The sequence below is a fragment of the Erythrolamprus reginae genome, chromosome 3 (genome assembly GCF_031021105.1).
Source record: "Erythrolamprus reginae isolate rEryReg1 chromosome 3, rEryReg1.hap1, whole genome shotgun sequence".
Taxonomy (NCBI): domain Eukaryota; kingdom Metazoa; phylum Chordata; class Lepidosauria; order Squamata; family Dipsadidae; genus Erythrolamprus; species Erythrolamprus reginae.
In genome coordinates, this window is record NC_091952.1 from 86,573,105 (window position 1) to 86,594,378 (window position 21,274).

The 21,274-nt window shown below is 40.0% G+C and overlaps 1 protein-coding gene across 4 annotated transcripts; it reads right to left on the reverse strand.

Moving 5' to 3' along the window:
• Nucleotides 1–719: 719 nt before the first annotated feature.
• Nucleotides 720–18,270, reverse strand: DIRAS3 (DIRAS family GTPase 3). 4 transcript variants are annotated; one of them, XR_011558790.1, is made up of 3 exons: nucleotides 18,010–18,270; nucleotides 16,614–16,722; nucleotides 720–1,988 (listed from the first exon to the last, which is right to left on the reverse strand). XR_011558790.1 is itself a non-coding variant. In XM_070748984.1 (3 exons), the coding sequence occupies exon 3, from the start codon at nucleotides 1,921–1,923 to the stop codon at nucleotides 1,327–1,329; it is 597 nt and encodes a 198-aa protein (XP_070605085.1). In that variant the 5' UTR covers nucleotides 1,924–1,988; nucleotides 16,604–16,722; nucleotides 18,010–18,229; the 3' UTR covers nucleotides 720–1,326. The 4 variants fall into 4 exon arrangements, 3 of the variants coding, with proteins under 3 accessions (XP_070605085.1, XP_070605084.1, XP_070605083.1); XM_070748984.1 differs by having other exon boundaries at nucleotides 16,604–16,722; nucleotides 18,010–18,229; XM_070748983.1 differs by lacking the exon at nucleotides 16,614–16,722 and having other exon boundaries at nucleotides 18,010–18,096.
• Between the last annotated feature and the right edge of the window lie 3,004 nt (nucleotides 18,271–21,274).

The window sequence follows — 21,274 nt, forward strand, 5'->3', positions numbered from 1 at the left end:
TATGACTGCATAAAATATAACATTTTATGGTTCAAATTCTATTGGCATAACTTTGTAGAAAATAAGCTTATTTTTACAAATAGATTACCACCTATATCGCCAGGCATGGGGGAATTAAGACATTCATTGTATGGAAATCCAATTTTCACTAGAGTAGAATGTAGCAATTCCAAGGAATACAGCATACAATGTCTAAGCCATAATGCACTAAGCAATGTACTAACTAAGCCATAATATAGTTACTGATGTTCTATGAACTTGGTGGGGGGGTGGGGGTTTGCAGACATTTCATTACCAAAATAGACAACATCATCAGTGCCCATCAGAGCATTAATATTAACTAGTTTTGTAATGAAACGTCTTCAAGAAAACCATCAATATCAGAAAGTACTAAAGACCTCATGAGCTAAAAAATTCTCTTTCATTCACAATATAGTTAGTTGGCTTTTAGTAAGATATTGTGTCAACTGAGCCATTATTTAGAAACTGTGGTCTATAGATGAGTGCAATACATAAATAGAGATTTAATATTAATGGATTAATCTGTTAAGCTAAAACAGAATGGATTAGAAGATCAGGCGTTCCATGCCAGTTGTAGTTAGATAAAAAGAATAAAAGATGGTGGAGTACGAAAATCCCCCCCCCAACAATTAAATCCACAAAACTTGTATTTTTAAAAAAATAAATCTTGGGCAATTAACAGTTAGAAAGTCAATAGATACACATTAAAAACTCATTTAATTTTAATAATTCACATAAAATCTTGCCGATGTAGGATTACCACATACAAAGTATTTACATTTACAAATACTTAAGAACAAAGTTTATTTTCTATAAATATACATATTCGAAGGACCGTCATAAATAAAAATAATCTACAATAATCAGAGAACTATCAATAATCAGATAGTTAAGCATTTGTTTTGCTCCAAGTATATGCAAGCATTGACTGTAGTACTGTCTAATCATAATGGTTTACTCAGTAGAATCCTGTTACGATTTGCTCATTCACATTAGTATTTGTAAAAGAGGAAATACGTTGCAAATCGAAGAAAATAGCAGTACATTGCGGGTTTAAGATTATTTATTCCACTTTTAACCATGCACTTGACCACAGAACAATATTAACTGGTTTGCATAGTTGATGCTTGTACAAAAAGAAACATGCAAAATCCAACCGCCCTTAAATAAATATCCAAACGATCCAACCCACCTTCAAAACTAACATCTTACTTAGCCTCTGAAAATCTCAATAATCAGAATTTTCTCTGACTAGATGTCCTGCAAGATCAAGATGATGCTCTTAGTTTAGCCACGCAGTAGGTGTCACATCACAGAACATTTGTTTCTCAGTTTATCCTTCTTTCGACGCTGCTTTGATTTCTTGCCATCCACCTGCAGACTTACATTTCTTCTCTTTTCCAAATTAAGGAGCTCTTCAAAAAGCTCGTGCACGTTGTAGTTCATTTTGGCTGAGGTCTCCATGAAGGAGCATTTCCATTTCGTGGCGAGGACTTCTCCTTCACCGGTGCCGACTTCTCTTTGGGGGTCATCGCTCTTGTTCCCTACCAGGATAATTGGGACTTTCTGAACGTCTCCTTTGATTTGACAGATCTGCTCATAGATTGGCTGGAGATCTTCTACAGATTGCATGCTGGTCACAGAGTATACCAACATGAATGCATGGCCTTTCGAGATGGAGAGCCTCTGCATCGCAGGGAACTGGTGACTTCCGGTGGTGTCCGTGATCTGAAGAGTACAGATGTTCTTGTCACAGCTGATCACCTGGCGGTAGGTGTCTTCAACAGTGGGGATGTATGTCTCCCGGAAGGTCCCCTGTATGAAACGGAGTACCAAAGAACTCTTACCAACACCAGCGGCTCCAAACACAACCACTCGGTAATCATTACTTTGCTCTGGCATCCTGCTTGTTCAGTTGGGGGACCAAAGAAGAACTTTCAATTTACATGCTCCTTTGGTGAACGGGCCTGTCAAGAGAAAACAAGTTAGATATCAGCAATTGAAGTTCCAACTTGTATTTAAATTCAACAGCGTTCTTCCCTCTGAAACGCAGCTTCAAAATTTTAAGCCAAAAGTATGGTGCACAGGGATGCAAAATGAAATGGAAAAATCACCAAAATATGGGAGGAGAAAAATATTGGTTTAGCCCTCTGCAAAATCCCAATTTCTCATGTAGCCCGTTGGGAAAATTAGTTGCCCAAATCTAGTCTAAATTATTGTTTAGGGCAGTCTCCACCATCTTGGAACATTTTTTGCATGTGCTGAATGTAATTTCCAGCTACTGATTCCAAGTCAGCATAACTCCAGTAGAGGATTCCGGTAGCCAAAGTCCATTATATTGAAGTAGGGCAGCAAACAAATTGGGAAAGTTTGCCCTAACTTCACAGAAAATTGTTCAGATTGCTATTCTAGCATGATTTATCAAAGGGGTTCCAAAGTTCCAGGCACAACTCCATAACTAGCTCTCCAATTACATACATACATACATACATACATACATACATACATACATACATACATACATAAAAAGAAAGAAAGAAAGAAAGAAAGAAAGAAAGAAAGAAAAGACAAGCCAGAAATTGTGCCAAATAGATGACTGAGAATCTCCACAGACAGAGATTAAAGGTAGAAATTACTGCTTGCTCGTAAGGATATTTGGGCTACAGAGGTTGACACAATCAAGAGTAGATTTAGATTTAGAATTTATTGGATTTATATGCCGCCCCTCTCTGCAGACTCCTCTACTGGAGTTAAGAGTAGCAAAGACGTAACAGTATTTTATCTTTCATTATTTCCTACTAATGAGAATCCAAATTTTTGCAAGCCTAGATGTTCCTAATGCTAAGCCAAAAGCTGATTTGCAACATTTCAGTTAAAGGACTGCCTATACAGTGATCCCTCGTTTTTCGCTGGGGATGCATTCCAAGACCACACGTGAAAAACCAATTTCCGTGAAGCAGAGGAAAGATATTTTTTTATGTATTTAATGAGTATTTGGACTTTTAAAACCCACCCTTTGCATTAAACAGTCATTCTATGTTTCTCAGCTGGAACTACATGTGATATCCTACCAGCTTCTTTTATAGAGTACAGTATTTATTTATTTATTTATTTGTTTGTTTGTTTGTTTGTTTGTTTGTTTGTTGGATTTGTATGCCGCCCCTCTCTGCAGACTTGGGGCGGCTAACAACAGCAGTAAAACAGTATATAACAAAATCCAATACTAAAAAAAGTTAAAAACCCATTATATAAAAACCAATCATACATACAAACATACCATGCATAAAATTGTAAAGGCCTAGGGGGAAAGTATATCTCAGTTCCCCCATGCCTGGCGACAGAGGTGGGTTTTAAGCAGCTTACAAAAGGCAAGGAGGGTGGGGGCAATTCTAATCTCTGGGGGGAGTTGGTTCCAGAGGGTCGGGGCCGCCACAGAGAAGGCTCTTCCTCTGGGTCCCACCAAGCAACATTGTTTGGTTGACGGGACCCAGAGAAGACCCTCTCTATGGAACCTAACTGGTCGCTGGGATTCGTGCAGCAGAAGGCGGTCCCCGAGGTAATCTGGTCCGGTGCCATGAAGGGCTTTATAGGTCATAACCAACACTTTGAATTGTGACCGGCAACCAATGGGCATATTTGGGAAAGGCCATGATTGCTCTCACAGCTGTATTCTGCACGATCTGAAGTTTCCAAACACTTTTCAAAGGTAGCCCCATGTAGAGAGCGTTACAGTAGTTGAGCCTCGAGGTGATGAGGGCATGAGTGACTGTAGAACTGTAAAAGAATTTTATGAATTTTTACTGGATTTAATGGATTTAAGCCCCCTTTGAAAACCCATGAAATAGCGAATCCGTGAAAGATGATTGTATGATTGGTCTCTTAAATTGGTTTTTTTTAAGATTATTGTTACATTGTCTTCTTTATTGTTGTTAGCCGCCCCGAGTCTTCGGAGAGGCATACAAATGTAATGAATGAATGAATGAATGAATGAATGAATGAATAAATAAATAATACCGTGAAGTAGCGAGGGATTACTGTACTGTGATATAACAGAGGGTTACGATATATCACAAGAACAGTGATGTGCAAGCTGAGGAAAAACATCTGAAGGCATGTGTAATGTTTTAATGTACAAAAGTTATGATTAAATATGTGGCAGAAAGTGGACTCTGGGTGTATTTTTCCAAATGCAGTGAGTGGGGTTGAATGTGTAGTTTTAGAAGAGCTCTCTCTCTCTCTCTCTTTATGTCTGTTGATAAACACATACAGTATATATACTAGACAATGTATCTTTTTGTGTGCCTGTGTGTAATATGTATGTACCCCGGCTGTGTTCATAGCGTCCCCTCATATGGGTATATTTTAAGTATATACAAGTATATATTAAATAGTATATTTTGGATGTTCCAGCAATAATAAAAAGACAGGGAAATTGTATCTCGTTAAGGCCTTTGAGGCAAGGAGAGGCCAGGCACTCTAAGCGTATCCCTTGACATGAGCGACATCAAGTTAGCTTTGCCCACTCAGTCTCATGACCACCCAGCCACATGATCACCCAGCAAACCCCAGTCATATGACTCCAAAGCCACTTCCACCTAGTCACATGACCATGAAGCAATGCCCGTCACATGACCATTAAGCCACACCCACAAAGTGGCAGTAAAAAATTTGGAACCCAACCCCAACGGAGGCCTATTTCATGGTTAGCTAATGTTAAGCAAACCACAATGTGGCTTCTTAGGTTAATGCTTCCTACACAAGTCATCTCCAAACCACAGGGTGTCTTTTTCCATGAATGCACGGTCTGTGTGTTCATAGCTACACAGAATTGAGAATTCCCAAATTCCATTCACATCACATGAAAATCAGATCTATAAAAGGCAAACTGTATCCTAGAGTCAAGCCCGACTCCTGATAACTCCATGGATACAGTGATGCAGTGATCTTAGTAATAGGATCTTGTTGCTCTCTGCTTGGGGTGACTAGAGTTGCATGAGTCACTTCCTAGAAGCAGGGATGGGTTGCAAACTTGCAAGGTAGGTGGCTGCACACCGGAAGTGGCCACCAGACTGCGCATGTACAAAAGCAAAAATTTGCCAAAATCTCATGCGCACATGCATCCCTTCATGTGTGCACAATTTTTGCACATTTTGCTTCCTGCACATGCATGGAAACAAAAACATGCTGGGGCACATGTACACACATGCACAACCAAAGCTGTGCATGCAGCGCACCGGTAATGCCGGGTAATAGCAATTACCTGCCCAGTGAAGGGCTGCAAACATTTTTACTACTGCACTGTATTTTTACTACCGCACTGGCTTCTTTTGTGGGTGTGGCTTGCTGGCCATGTGACCAAGTGAGAGTTGCTTGACGATCATGTGACAGGGTTGCTTAAAGGTCATGTGACTGGTTTAAACGTGCCTGATTTGACGTCACTCACGTCAATGGTTTGGGTTAGGGTGCCTGACCTCTCCTCGCCTTAAATAGATACAATTTCCCTATCTATTTACTATTACTGAACATCCAAAATATACTATTTAATTCTGTGTATATATGCCATGTATTTAATTCTGTGTACATATGCCACCTATGACACAGTCACACAAAAATATACATTATTTTCTATATAAACTATGCGTATGTACACACACACACACACACAGACACACACATACACATATGTACAGCTCTTCTAAAATTATACATGTTCAACCTAATTTACTGCGATAGGAAAAACATACCTACAGTCCAGAAGCGAAAAAAAAGAAAAAAAAATTCTACCAGTTCTGCCTATTACCTGACCGTACCCGTAGAAGCCGATCATTGAATCCATCTCTGCCTGGAAGTCAAATTCATCCAAATACACTGCTCAAAAAAATAAAGGGAACACTCAAAGAACATATCCTAGATCTGAATGAATGGAATATTCTCATTGAATGCTTTGTTCTGTACAAAGTTGAATGTGCTGACAACAAAATGAAATTGATTGTCAATCAGTGTTGCTTCCTAAGTGGACAGTTTGATTTCATAGAAGTTTGATTTACCTGGAGTTATATTGTGTTGTTTAAGTGTTCCCTTTATTGTTATTTTTTTGAGCAGTATACTAACCAGGCCCTGCCTTGTTTCTCTGCATTGTCTGATAAACTACCTTTAAAAGGGAGTGAGGATGGGGAAGCACCACAGGTCAATTTCCCCAGAAAGTAAGTGATGGAGGAGACACAACAACCTCCGATAAGTGAACACCCCATTCTCAAGCCTGCAGTAAACCAAATGTTTATAAGACTAAGTTTCTCAGAAATAAAGGGGGGATATCCCCCCCTCAAGCAACTGGTTAAGTTGGCTTAAGACCAACTGTGTTTGCAGACACGCGCCGGACGCGCGCGCGTGTCTTTTCCCCTCACAACCGGAGTTGGCGCCATCCACAAGAAACCGACGAGCCTCTAAACCGGGATTCTAGCCATGCGTGGCTTCCGACCGTCGGGACGCGCTCACAGACCGAGCTCTCCCACCACCACCACCCTCCAGGCCAAAGGAAACGACACGTGTCCCTCCGTCCCAACACCGAACAGGCCTGCCGATAAGCGAGGCAGCAGTCCGGCCAAACACGCACCTCAAGGGCAGTCAGGAAAGAGCCCGAGTAGAAAGCCAGTCCGATAATGGTCGCCTGCGCGCCTTCCACAGAGGCTGGGGAGGCTGGACCGCTCTCCTCACGACAAACCGGGCGACGGCAAGAAAGACGCTCCCTGAAAACGGGCTACTTCCAAGCCCCGGACGTGGTGGACGCTTCCCGCCTCCGGGAGAGAATCGCCCTTTCTTGCGCTTTATTTGCCTCCTTGGCGGTGGCTGCAACAGTCTCTGTGTCCGTTGGCCTACGTTCTTCTCCCGGTCCGGTCCGGCTGAAAAGCGGAGCTAGCGGCCAGGAGAGGGATCAGCCCGGCGCTGTCACTCCCGCCCCGTTCATTCATTTATTAACACCCCCCCCCCCCCCCACTCCCCGGGGACGTCCCACCGCCATGCAGCTCGAGTACGGCGATCGTCACAAGCAGCAATCGAATGACTCATTGCTAATGTGTGTTTACTTTTATGTACGCTGGGAGCATATGCACCGAAGACAAATTCCTTGTGTGTGCAATCACACTTGGCCAATAAAGAATTCTATTCTAACCCAGTGTTTCCCAAACTTGGCAACTTGAAGAAACATCCCCATGGCCACTTGATCAAAATTCAGATTTGGCAACTGACATGTATTTGCAGTCACAGTGCCCCGGAGTCAACTTTTGCAACCTGAGAAATAAAGTCAATGGGGATGCACACACACACACACACACACACACACACACACACAAATATTGTGTAAGATTATATGCTGACTAGAATCTGTGACGAAAATGTGAAAAATAAACTCCAATCACTCTTAATAGCAAATGCAAAATAGAGCTAAGGAAATAAAAAAATATATAAACTAGTAAATATTTGAACCACCCACCCACCCCCGCAATTGGTGGTGGTGGTGGTGGGATTGTCAGTCGGGTGATGGGCGCATGCACTGTGCAACTGTTTTATGTTTGTTTATGTAACTATGTGCAAAACCAATAAAAAATATATTTAAAAAAAACAAACAAATATTGTGTACACACACATACACACATACACCTCAAATACATACCGGTGTATATATATGTGTGTGTTTGTATGTAGCTGTGTATGTATCTGTTTTTCTGCCGAATCTGGCTTGCTGATGAGAGCAAAATATTTTGACAGTACTAAATTAATTTCCAAAACAGAACACTACAGCAAAAGAATAATAATGGAAGCTATCGAGATAGAAAAACATCCCCAAAATATGAACAAGCGGGATGATACCTCCCGCCTACCAGACATCTGGAAACCAGCCCTCAAACGTAACCCAGCCATAAAAACAGAAACTAGACTCAGAATACATATTGCAAAACAATCAAGTAGCCTGCAAGCTCCAACTACCCAGGATATCACGCCTAATCAACAACCATTAACTAATCAGCATACTTCAGCTACATCAACGACCCCAGATGTTACCCCACTGACTCACCAGGAAGTTTCTACACAGCAGGCAATTGCTGAGCCATCAAACCACACCCAGCCACCAGTATTTATAGAAGGAAGGCAGCTTAGGTCTCGCAGTGTTCGCCTTAGAACAAGGACAGAAACACCAGCCTGAAGATGATGAGTGGGACCTCATCGAAACGTCGCCAGAAATTTCCAAATCCTACACGGGAAGAAACCCGAATATACCAAGACCGTCATATATATATATCTCAAAAAAATAAAGGGAACACTCAAATAACACATCCTAGGTCTGAATGAATGAAATATTCTCATTGTACAAAGTTTAATGTGCACAACAGCATGCGAAATTGATTGTCAATCAGTGTTGCTTCCTAAGTGGACAGTTTGATTTCACAGAAGCTTGATTTACTTATACAGTATTGTGTTGTTTAAGTGTTCCCTTTATTTTTTTGAGCAGTGTATATGTGTATATACACACACACACACACACACACACACACATAATATATTTGGAGTGTTCTTTTTAATTAAAAGGGGGGGGGGTCTAGAAAACTTCCCTTTCCTTTGCAGCAATCCCAGTTGTCCATTACAAAATGAAATGCTAATAAATCTAGAAGGTGCTGTATTAAAGCAGCCATAAGAACCAAAGCAGTGAAGGTAATTCTCGACAATTTGTTTAATGACTGTTCAAAGTTACAGTGCTGAAAAAAAGTCATATGTTTTTCACACTTACAACCATTGAAACATCCCCATGGCCACGTGATCAAAATTCAGGTTTGGCAACTGACATACAGTAGTCCCTCACCTATCGCTGGTGTTACGTTCCAGACCTGGCCGCGATAGGTGAAATCCGCGATGGGGAATTTATCGACTGATAGTACTTATTTAAGTATTTATATTGTAATTGTTTGGTAAGTTTTCATTGTTTTAAGTGTTTATAAACCCTTCCCACACAGTATTTATTTTAGATATAGTATTTAAATACAGTATTTACAATTTTAGATATTTTTTTTTTGAAAAACCTGCCGATCGAGTTCGGCGGGCTGTTTAAATCTGCCGATCGACTTCCTCAGAAACCCGCGATGAAGTGAAGCCGCAGTAGGTGAAGCGCGGTATAGCGAGGGACTACTGTATATTTATGGCAATCAGTGTCCCAGGGTCAACTTTTGCAACCTGAGAAATAAAGTCAACGGGGAAGCCACATTTACTTAACAACTGTGTTACTAACTTAACTGCAACAACTCACTTATCAATCGTGATTAAGTGTCATAAAAGGTCGTAATGTGAGGCAAAATTCATTTAACTGTCTTGGGTAGCAACAGGTAGTCTTTGACTTATGACCACAATTAGTCATAATTTTTATTGCTATGCAAGACATAGGAACATAGACCAACAATATCTACCATGGGTGATTATCAGCCACATTTCAGAACTACCCCCACTAGCTGGGAATTTTGAAAGTTGTAGGCGCAATACGATGGAAAGATACCAGGTGGAGAAGGGAGAACTTTAGATCTTTCTTTTCTTTCTCCTTTTGTTCTTCACCTATGATTTCTAAATACCAATTGCACGTAGCACTTCACAGCTGCACGGAGAAAACTTTAGATGTATTGAGCAGGAGAAGGAAGGGAAAACCACAGCACTGTGATAAATGTGTGCAAATGCAGGCATGTATATACTAGAAAGTTTGAGTATACCTAGAGATAAAGGCTGGCCAGAAATAATCAGCATGAAGAAATCAGTTCAAGCTCGCTGATTGACTGATACATATAAACAGATGAAATAGCTTTGCTTTCTCAGGGAGAATAGATAAAGATTAAAATCAGAGGTGATCTCTGATAAAGGTAAATTTACATATGTGCTAGTCATTCCTGACTGTAGGGGACGGTGCTCAGCTCTGTTTCAAAGCCAAAGAGCCAGTGTTCTCCCAAGCTATCTCTGTGGTCATGTGGCCTGCATGACTAAACACCAAAGGCGAACGTCAACGTCCCACCAAAAGGTGATTCCTATTTTTCTACTTGCATTTTTACATGCTTTGAACTGCTTGGTGGTAGAGCCTCAGTGGTGTAGTGATTAGAGTGCAGTACTGCAAGCTACTTCTGCTGATCACCGGCTGCCAGCAGTTTGGCACATCGAATCTCAGTAGGCTCAAGGTTAACTCAGTCTTCCATCCTTCCAAGGTTGGTAAAATGAGGACTCAAATTGATTTTATTTATTTATCTATCTATCTATCTATCTATCTATCTATCTATCTATCTATCTATCTATCTATCTATTTATTTATTTAGTCCAATACATAATACACGTTGAAGAGAAAGATATGTAATAATATAAGTAAAGAAAAGAATAGAAGAAAAGATATAAAAGTATAGGTGAACATATTTGAAAGGAAGAAAAGATAAATGAGATAAGGAGAGACAATTGGACAGGGGACGGAAGGCACACTGCTGCACTTATGCACGCCCCTTACTGACCTCTAAGGAACCTGGAGAGGTCAATCGTGGATAGTCTAAGGGAAAAATGTTTGGGGTTAGGGGTTGACACTACTGAGTCAGGTAGTGAGTTCCACGCTTCGACAACACGGTTGCTGAAGTCATATTTTTTACAGTCAAGTTTGGAGCGGTTAATATTAAGTTTGAATCTGTTGCGTGCTCTTGTGTTGTTGCTTTCTGTAAAGCACTGTGAAGCACTGTGAAGTGATATATAAGTCTAAATGCTATTGCTAGGCTAGCAGAAGCTGGGACAAGTAACCGGAACTCACTCCATCATGAGGCTTTGGGGTTTTGAACCGCCGATCTTTCTGATTACAAAGCTCAGCATCTTAGTCATTGAGCCATGCATCCCTTTAAAGATCTATAAAAGTAGACAAATATCTAAAGTTATATCCCTTCAAATATCTCTTTAAAAGTGGACAAATATCTAAGGTTATAATGATATAAAATATCCCTTTAAAGATCTCTGCAAAAGTGGACAAATATTTAAGGCTCAGGTTTTCGTAGCATGAAGAGCTATGTATTGACTAGAAAAGCAGCATCTGTGGATTTTCCGCTTGTCATGTTTTAGGCAATCCTATATAGGAGGGGTCTCCAAACTTGTCAATTTTAAGACTTGTGGACTTCAACTCCCAGAATTCCCTAGCCAGCAAGGCCACAAACCTTAAAAGTTGACAAGTTTGGCGATCCCTGCTAGTATATCATAAACAACGTTCTTGCTTTTACTGTGAGCTGCTAGGAGAGATTGATATTGCCAAACAGCATATTTCCTTTGATTTTTACTCATGGGTTATTTATTTGCATTTAAAAAGCAGACAGATTAATTACAGCTCTGTATCTGGGCTTAATTTTCAAAGGTGTTCTATTATTTATTATTCAGGGCAGCTGTACTTCTTTAGCTACTAAAAGCAACCGATTATTGCATTTCCCCAGAATAAAGATGCACTACGCTGTGTAGAATATATATTTTCTCCTCCTTTAACCATGGCAGGCTGGAGAGAGAAAATTTTGCATTTCTGCTCTGCTTCTGTATTGCAAAACATAGACCCAGCTTTTTAAAGATAGAGATTAGCAATTTTCTTTGTCCCTCCCCTAAAAATATTGTTAACCATGCTGCAGGTTAAGATTGCTTGCCTTTCTAATTAGCCCATCAAATCTCCTATGCCTTTAACAGCTGCAACACATGCAAAAATTACTATACCAATGTAGGAAGTTAGCACCCACTAGAATGAAGTTTAGAACCTAGAATGAAATATTCTAGGAAACATTTAAAAGGCAGAATATTGTATTTCCCTGGATTAGAAATGGAGAAACATGTTTTTTGGGCAGGAAGCAGACTCCTCTTAATATTGCTCCAAGTCTCCGGAGAGGGGCGGCATACAAATCTAATAAATTATCATCATTATCATTATCATTATCATTATCATTATCATTATCATTATCATTATCATTATCATTATCATTATCATTATCATTATCATTATCATTATCATTATCATTATCATTATCATTATCATTATCATTATCATTATCATTATCATTATTATCATTATTATCATTATTATTGTTGGTTTATTATTATTATTATTATTATTATTATTATTATTATTATTATTATTATTATTATTATTCCCAACCAGGGGTGAAATGCTCCCGGATTGCTCTTGCCTATCGATCATCGGAGAGCCAGTCACAAAGGGAGCGTGAGGCTCTGCCCATCTTCCCAGACATCGCCATTTGGGTTCTTTCACTCTCTGCACATGCGCAAAGCATTATTTGCATGTGCAGAGGGTAAAAGAACCCAAATGGCGGCATCCAGGCAGGTGGGCGGAGTTTCACACTCCCTTTGTGACTGGCTCTCCAATGACCAATAAGCACGAGCGAACCAGGAGCATTTCACCATAGCCCCACTAGGGGCAGGTTCCTCTTACCTGAATACCAATGCATTGCATACACATCATGACAAATCTTGTGCATGCATGCTCACTATGCTCACGTGTGCATGTACATCCCCTCACAAGACTTTGCTTCTCCCCATGCGCAGGAAGCAAAAAAGTGTCCAAATCTTGCAAGGGGACGTACATATGAGCGAGATTTTGGTGAATTTTTACTTTTGCGCATGCACAGAAGCAAAAAATTGCAGAAATTGCGTGTGTGTTTGCGTCCCCTCACGAGATTTTGCTTCCGCACATGCACAAGAAGCAAAATTTAAAAAAAAAAAAAAAAAAGATGGTGCCACATGACAGACTTGGTAAAGACTGCACTGTATCCGCCGTGCGCAAATTGCACAATCCACAGGCCTCTATTAGAACGGAGCTCCGGGTATACCCCTGGCCCCAACCCTCCTCAATAGCCCACAGCAGATGTCCATACTTAAGAGATAAATAGATAGCTAAGCCTATTCATAGGCAAATGATCTTGCCCAAGATCCAAAGTTTTATTTATTTTTATTTATTTATTTATTTTGTCCAATACACAATGAGGGTTTTAGTGGGTATACAGTATATGAATATACACATAGTAAAATACATGATGAAGGTTATAGAGGAGATACTCATAGTAAAATATATCTAAGAAATAATAGAAAAGAAGATATAGAAATAGAATATATCAATGAAAGAATAGAAGAAGAGATATAGGAATAGAAGACAGGTATATGAGATATAGGAGAGCAATAGGACAGGGGACGGAAGGCACTCTAGTGCACTTGTACTCGCCCCTTACTGACCTCTTAGGAATCTGGATAGGTCAACCATAGATAATCTAAGGGTAAAGTGTTGGGGGTTTGGGAATGACACTATGGAGTTCCACGCTTCGACAACTCGGTTACTGAAGTCATATTTTTTTACAGTCAAGTTTGGAGCAGTTAATATTAAGTTTAAATCTGTTGTGTGCTCTTGTGTTGTTAGGATTATCCCTCTACCCATCTAGCAACAGAACTCACTACATGGCACCTAGGAAGATTACATCACCCAGTAAAGCTCAAACAAGCCTTGGACTCAAAAGACAACCTACAAAGTTACTCCTGCATGGCCTTTCTCCAGCTTTGCTGGCTGGAGAATTCTGGGAATTGAAGTTCAGAAGTCTTTAAGTTGTCAAGTTTGAAGACCTCTGCAGTAGTGTGGAAGGTTTCAGATTCAGTACAAGAAAAGTGCACTAGATCAGAATATCCACATAATCCTTTGATGGGTTCCCCAATATTTGGCTTATTTGAGATTTTGAGACATGCCATGAACGTGAAGCTTAATTCTGAGCTCAAATCTGTTTTGTAGTTTCCTATAACTATATAGGAAGTTATAGTTTATAGTTTTTGTCGCCTTCTACTTTCTACATGATTTCCAGGAATTAGACTTCCTTCCAATGGGGTCCTTTGCTGCAATGGAGGTAGTCCTCAACTTACGACCACAACGAAGCCCCAAATTTCTGTTGTTAACTGAGACATTTGTAAGTGAGTTCTGCCCCATTTTACGACCTTTCTTGCCACAGTTATTAAGCAAATGGCTTGCAGTTGATATGTTAGCAACACGATTGTTAAGTGAATCCGGCTTCCCGATTGATTTTGCTGGTCAAAAGGCTGCAAAAGGTGATCACACGGTGTTGGGATATAGCCAGTAGTGGGTTGCAACTGGTGTGGTAGGGGACTCTGCACCCGTAGCGGCCACCAGATTGTGCAATTTGCATGTGAGCGCTCCTGTGGCAGTCCTATGGGCACCGCCATCTTTTTTCTTCACTTTTCTTCATTTTTGCTGTATGGAAAAGCACAGGAAGCCAAATTTCATGTGAGGATGTGTGCAAGTGTGAGGTTTTGGCAATTTTCACCAAAATTTTGCTTCTGTGCATGCGCGGAAGCAAAAATATTGGCAAAAATTGCTGAAATCTCATGCTCACGTGTCCTCACACAACTTTTGGCATCTGGTGCATGTGCAGGAAGCAAATCTCACTCTGACACACACGTGTGTGTGTCAGGGTCACTGAGCTTTGCAGGAAGCTCACTAGTAATGGCAGAAAGCGGACTCCACCCCTGGAGATGTCGCATTGGAACATCTGGGGAAACCCCAGTTTGAAAGCTTTCGGGTTTTCCTCACCCAAAAGAAAATCCAGGTCGCTGCTCCAGCACTCACATGCCCATTACAGTGTCCAATCAAAGCACCGTCCCACCTGCAGATGCCTCTCAATCATACCCCTCCAAGTGCAGGACAGTATGGCCTTGACTCTTGGAGAAAGGAATGTTATTTTTGCTACATATCTCTCCAGCTCCATCCAATCCCCACTTCCAGTTTCCCACAGCATCAAATGTGGTAGGCCTGAAGATACAAGGCCCAAGATGGCTTCCAGGCAGTGAAGGGCTACTAAACTTTTTACTACCACACTGTGGGCGTGGCTTATGCAGGACACCCTGCATTTACTTTCAACATCTTTCAATGGAAATTGGGTACTCTGGGGTGGAGCTCCATTTTTGCTACCCCACTGTGTTCCCCCCCATCTGGGCAGTAGCCCACCCCTGCTTCCAGGCCTGACCATTAATTTCTCCCAATTTGCAGCCTCCCCAGTTCTGTTTCCTAATTTGAAAATGCCCAAAGGAAGGTCTTGCTTCTATTCAGCACGACCATCCATGGAGACCAAAGCTGCTGGAAGAGAGATTGGTACAAGGAAACACTTTATATACAGGATATTTTTTTCCCTCCAATTTTTCCCCTCCAGTTAATTAGAATGGAGGGAAACCCTGATAAAATGATGGATACAGCGGATACAGCACTCTGGTAGACTTTTTTTTCACTTTAGCTCGGAGACCTATAGATCCCTAGCATACCTGACTTCAGGATATTTTTGATTAAAGTTTTTATTCTTGTTGCCTTAGAAACTTTCTTACTATTACCATCTTTTTTTGCTCTGTCCTCATTATCCCGAATGTTTCTAGTGATCCTACATCCGCAAATGCTTTTTGTAAGAGGAATTTTTTTTTAACTGCAGTTTTCAGCTGGCTTTTGCTGGAGGGAAAACACTAACCTTCAATTAACGTTCAGAAGATAGCACAGAAGTTGAATAGGAAACTGAAAATGAAGACCACTTTAAGTTGATGGTGGTGGTGGTGGTGGTGGTAGGGAATTATAACTATAATGGGAATTTAACTGGCATTTTAGTTGGAATTATAAGCCCGTTCAGCCTAATTAAATTCTTGAGCTATGTAAAGATAGTACAAAACAATGAAAGGTTCCGAAACAGAGTTTATTTTTTCTTTTCTATACTACAGTCTTTAAAACACCCGAGAGCTACCAGCATTTAACTGAAGGTTGTCTCTTTCTCTGCATGCTCCAACTGCTACTTAATTGGCCTTGGGTGGCTGCATTATCAAGAACATTAATTTTAAAAGCTAACTTATTTCAAACATTAACCTTCTCAGGGTACATTTACAGAGCTGCAAAACTACGGCTTCTAAAATCTGCTTGTTCATCTGGTGATGGGAAGATACAATAATGAAAAAGTACTGGTCTGGAAACCAGAAGACTGTGAGATCTACTCTCACTTTAGCGCTTGAAAGCTAGATGAATGATCTTGGGCCTTGGCCAGTGAAGAGCTGCAAATGTTTTTACTACCACACTGTGGGCATGGCTTATTTTGTGGGTGTGGCTTAATGACCATGTCACCAGATGGGAGTGGCTTGACAATCATGTGATCGGGGTGGCTTAAAGATCATGTGACTGGCTTAAAAGTGGCCAACTTGATGTCGCTCATGTCAAGGGTTAAGGTTAGGGTGCCTGGCCTCTCCTCGCCTCAAATTTACTATTACAGAACATCCAAAATATACTATTTAATTCTATGTATATATGCCACATGTGTACATACATATTACACATAGGCACACAAAAATATACATTATCTACTATATAAACTGTATAGGTATGTATGCCTGCACACACACACTCAGCTCTTCTAAAATTATACACATTCACCCTCATTTATTGGGGCAGGAAAAACATACCCAGAGCCCAGAAGGGAAAAAAAGAAAAAAAATTCAAAATTTTTCTACCGGTTCTGTATACCTGACTGTACCTGTAGGAACTCATCACTGCTCTCGGCCCAATCCACCTCACAGGGTTGTTGGTGAAGGGGGGCAACAGGAGGATCAAGGAGTATTAGGTATGTTCACTGCCTTGTGTTACTTATAAAAAAATAAGAAATGTAGGATAAAAAACATCTAATAAAAACACACTTTGACAAAAAGAAAAAGAAAAAAAAGGACCAAACCAAAACACTATATCTTCTTACAATACAGTCATAGTTTGCTTAATCACAATTTATTGACATACATTAGTTTTTATAAACCATATTATCCAGAAACCACAATGGCTGGCTTTAATAAACCACTTACCTAAAACCAAACAAAGCTTTGCTGCCTTCTCTTGGTTCTCACATTTTTGCAGCCCAGACAGGCACTTTTATACCAGCTCTAGAATTCTGGGAGTTAAAGTCACAGGTCGTAAAATTATCATATCTGCCCACCCGTGACCTAGAGGCATCCATTTGCAACCCTTTTTTTCCCTAGAGGAATCCTTAAAACAATTTTCAGGCGTAAGGGAACTCCTGCCAGAAAATAATTATATCCACAGCTCACAATACATTAGCATGATCAATGAGTTGCAGTGTTCCAGCATAGCAAGCCACAATGTGCAAAGATTTTTTTCTTTTAAATTGGTTTTTAATTATAATCTCTCATGGAAATTGTGGTGACGGTCTTGCAAAACCCGAGGCTCTCCTAAAACTCTAATTACGAAAGACTTTACACCTTGCTTTTCCTGGATAAAATCTGAAGCACTTGGAAGTCATTGGGTTGCTTCCACTTCTGCTAGATTTAATTTCATACCCTTGCTTCTTCTTACAAACTTTTCTACTTAAGAACCTAGTCACGGAACGAATTAAGTTCGTAAGTAGAGGTACCACTGTACTTTCTAACCACTCCCAAAAACAGGTCCGTTAGATGCTTTCACTGGTTGAGGCCCCCAGAATTGAATGAATCTGACTTGGACCTTCCACACTGGTATTTTGATACAGGTAGTCCTTGACTTACAACTGGTTGTTTAGCCACTGTTCAAAGTTAGGACATATCCCAAAAAAGAGATTCAAAGTTCTGATGGCTACCCCTTGCGCTCACATGACCACATTTTGGCTACTTGGCAACCAAATGACATTTATGGACGTTTGCAACACCCTGCAGCCCTGTGACTGTGATTTATGACATTTCCTCCAGAAACTAATATTTACTCCCAGCAAAAAAAACCCCAAAAGCCATATTGAACAATGTTTGTTTAACAGCTGCAACATTTGTTTGACAATCACCTAATGAACACCTAATGACTGACATAAAAAAGGTGAAGTCGAGCATGCTCTCATGACCTGCTCTGATATACCCTCACGACTTTTCAGTCATACGTCAAGTAAGTGCCCGTACTTGCTGCTAGTCCCTATGATCCGGCTTGTTTCAGTAGCGTGGGCTGAGCGAAGCTGGTCACGATCAATGCTGATTAATCTTGCTGTCGGCTTTCTTCCCCGGAAAACTGGAGGACATAACCATGGTGACTGAAAGCTTTTCGTGCCTGCCCTTTGAACAGAGAGCGTTTCTGAGCATTGACTGAAAGCTGCAGGAAAAACTCACTCCCTTTTCCCCTCCCTTTTAATGGACCCTAATGCCTATAAATATTCACTCCCTAATGGAGTGGCTGATAGGCGGCTGCTCACACGCATGCACCCCATGCAATACCACCTTGCTACGTGAATGAGAAAACATGGTTATTTAGACAATAACAATCCACAGTGACATCACCATTAAAATGCCCATTGTGCATAATGTGAAGGTTTAGAAACATAGAAACATAGAAGACTGACGGCAGAAAAAGACCTCATGGTCCATCTAGTCTGCCCTTATACTATTTCCTGTATTTTATCTTACAATGGATCTATGTTTATCCCAGGCATGTTTAAATTCAGTTACTGTGGATTTACCAACCACGTCTTCTGGAAATTTGTTCCAAGGATCTATTACTCTTTCAGTAAAATAATATTTTCTCATGTTGCCTTTGATCTTTCCCCCAACTAACTTCAGATTGTGTCCCCTTGTTCTTGTGTTCACTTTCCTATTAAAAACACTTCCCTCCTGAACCTTATTTAACCCTTTAACATATTTAAATGTTTCGATCATGTCCCCCCTTTTCCTTCTGTCCTCCAGTCTATACAGATTGAGTTCGTTAAGTCTTTCCTGATACGTTTTATGCTTAAGACCTTCCACCAATTGATTCTATGTCTTCGGAAGAGCAACGTGATAGGAATTTTTTATTTTTTTATTTTGGATTTTCAAAAATTATACAAATAAAATTTTTAAAAAAGCAATAAAATAAGCACATACCACAGAAGGAAAGAAAAAAAAAGATACCATACAATACATGTGATATGAATAACATAAAGAAAAAGCATATAACAGTATTATTTGCAATTCACTAAAATTCACTTCTTTGGCATCAGTATAATATTCTTTCTAATTGTTTACATAAATATACGTGTATATATGTGTAGATAAATATGTTTCCTTTTTTCTTAATATCACAATTATAAATTCACAGTTACAGTCTGGATTCTATGTCTCCAGGAGACCAACATGATAGGAATTTAATAGGAGCACAGAGGATCACACCATCAATCACTAAAGTCTCTTTGCATTTGTTGGATTAAATTTTTCCAATCAAGTTAGGAGTGGCTTTTCATGGAATTATTTTAACAGTTGTTGCATTGAGAAAGTGCCTCCAGGTTTAGGTGCCTTTTAACATAGAAGCTCTGTCTGAGCGAAACATTTCCTAATAGAGAGTATTTTTATCTCGCCGTGCACTGGATGTGTCAATAAAGTTGGTGTACCTATTGATTCCTTTCTTTTAGATTAGGTTGGTTGAGCCATACCAAGAAATGGAGGTTTATTAGCAGTTCCAACTAAATAGAGATGCCTGAGTAGTTATGGCGTCTCTTGTCCCTTTTCCCATTGATCTCTTCTGCTTCTCCCCCTAGCCTACACTTATTATTTCAGGTTGGTTATAGATAACAGGAAGAAAACAATTAAAAAGACAGTGGGGGGGGATGGCTGATGAGTCCAAGAGTCACTTATTGTGCTAACTTCCTTCTCTCTAAAGGCCTTTGGTATCTGAATTTTAAAAACTGGAATTGTCAAAAAGGACAATATTATGTAGAAAGGTTAGGGAACTGAAGCTCTTGGGTTGGGGAAGACTAGGATAAGATATCGAGTCATAATTTGTGAGTTCACCCATTTTGATACTTAACGAGACATGTTACATCTCAGTGTGATGTGTGAATTTTGTTATCAGGTAGCCCAACAATTCTAAGGCAAAAATCAATTTCTGGTTTCCAATTTTGCCATGAGGTGCTGAAGATGATTTACTGAAAATGATTTAGTGTATTTTATTCCCATTCCCACAACACATTTAAGTGGATCAATAAGAATGATGGGAACACCAGAAAAGAGTTTGTTGATTTAATTATCTACTCCCCAGGGGATTAGATCCTGTCAAACACACCTATTCCAACTAGGCAGCCATTTTCTGATAATGCTGAACTCATCTCTCTCATTTTGTGTATTTAGCCCAGTGATGAGCAGCTGCCCACATGGTGTGTGTGTGTGTGTGTAGTGGGGGTGGTAAGTTTATGCACTATTTATTGAATACTTAATAGTTTTTTATTGTCCTCCCTTCTCTAGTACCTTAGTATGATCCTTAATTACTTTTAAAATGGGAAATAATTAAATAATATGTTTTACCCATAAATGCTTTAATCATTTTAATAATTATCTAGAACTGAACTTTTACAGCAATTAAAGAAAATCAAGCTACTTGCCTAATCTGTTATCATACTGAATCTTGTGGGTTCAGTACAAAACTTTAAAAGGTTACTGTGCACCTCAACAAATAATGTTGTTTATCATTTGTCCTTTTTATGGCTATTCAAATAATGTGACTTAATCAAATGAAAAAGAGTCCAAGCACCTATTTGAAAACTTATCTTGGTAAGCCACTCCCCCCCCCAGTCACATGATTGTCAAGCCACTAACACCTGGTCACATGGCCAGGAAGCCACACCCACAAAATAAGCCAAGCCCACAGTGTGGCAGTAAAAAATTTGGCAGCCCATCACTGATTTAGCCCTACAAAAACAGCTGGAAAATAAATTTATCTGGAAATACAAACCTCTGTAATGCAAAACTCGGTGCCAAAGTCTAGTAGTCCAGAACGTGCCTGCACGATCAAATAAAAATTTACAGGCCTTCTGGTGCTAAAACTCATCGTTTGCCAGGCACTTTCTGGAGGACATAAGCAGGGCTTCTATTTCTCAATTGGTGATTTGATTCAATTGTTGGTGCGACAGCACATTGTCAGTAGTGCCCTAAGGATTGACTGCTTGGATTAAACATGCTGAGAGAACAGACCACCTGTGACATCTCTTTGACAACCCAGGTTGAGATAGAAGACATTGTTTTGACAAGAGGGCTCCAAAGCTTGGTCCATGCTGAGCTCCAAAGCTCTTTGATTAGCCTTGGGATCATTTTAGTCTTCTGCTTAAGCTATTTTAATAGCATAAAATATAAGCTACTCCCAGGCATATGTCTCATCATCAGGCTTACTGTGGATTATTCACAGGAGCTCTAGGCACATATACGAAAT

Bases quoted from the DNA above. Each gene is read 5' to 3' on its own strand.
- DIRAS3 (XM_070748984.1), bottom strand. From the start codon at position 1,923: ATGCCAGAGCAAAGTAATGATTACCGAGTGGTTGTGTTTGGAGCCGCT.